The sequence below is a fragment of the Tigriopus californicus genome, chromosome 4 (genome assembly GCF_007210705.1).
Source record: "Tigriopus californicus strain San Diego chromosome 4, Tcal_SD_v2.1, whole genome shotgun sequence".
NCBI classification, from domain to species: Eukaryota; Metazoa; Arthropoda; class Copepoda; order Harpacticoida; family Harpacticidae; genus Tigriopus; species Tigriopus californicus.
Genome location: NC_081443.1, coordinates 398042 through 398602, shown reverse-complemented (window position 1 = coordinate 398602; position 561 = coordinate 398042). Strand labels below are relative to the sequence as shown.

The following is a 561-nucleotide window of genomic DNA, read 5'->3' as shown; positions in this document are numbered from 1 at the left end:
TAGCGGCGGGCTCGGCCTGAAAGCCGGTCGAGTCATCGACGATGTCGTTGTCGTCAAACTGAATACACATGACTTTGGGCGGCGTTGTGGGCTCGGTGGGATTCAACACCTCCAAAGGGGGCAAGGGGATCAGACCTTTCCGCTCGACCGGGACGGGGGGCGGGGCGGTTGGATAGGGCAAAGGATGGCATAATACGTGGGTCGTGGCCGCGGGACTGACCCCACTGACCTCGGTGTGCGCAAACACATCGGTCTCACGGGGCAATCGGGGGCGTAGGGGCAGAGGATCGGATCGCTCGGCGTCATGAGGCGACGGATGGGGCGGGCGACCGTCTTCGCGACGCGCCACACACGCCTCTCTCGCTTGCTTCAACAAGTCGGGATGCTTGAAGCACACCTGAAATCCGAAATCAGAGCAGAGTGTTCAATCTATCATGCATTCATGCCCGGTGGCCTACGTTCCAGGGGCCATTCAATGTGGGTTGGGTGGGGATTTGAAAAATGGGATGAGCCATGAAGCATGAAGGGCACTGTTTTCAACCAGGCATTTTGATTCCAATC

General features: G+C 58.6%; 1 protein-coding gene across 1 annotated transcript in view; it reads right to left on the bottom strand.

Annotated features, from left to right (window-relative positions):
• LOC131879551 (uncharacterized) overlaps positions 1-561 on the bottom strand; it is a 4258-nt gene that overhangs the window by 512 nt on the left and 3185 nt on the right. The window contains exon 2 of the mRNA XM_059225907.1: positions 5-397. Coding sequence (XP_059081890.1) covers positions 5-397 — 393 coding nt within the window. The remainder of the gene's footprint in view (positions 1-4; positions 398-561) is intronic.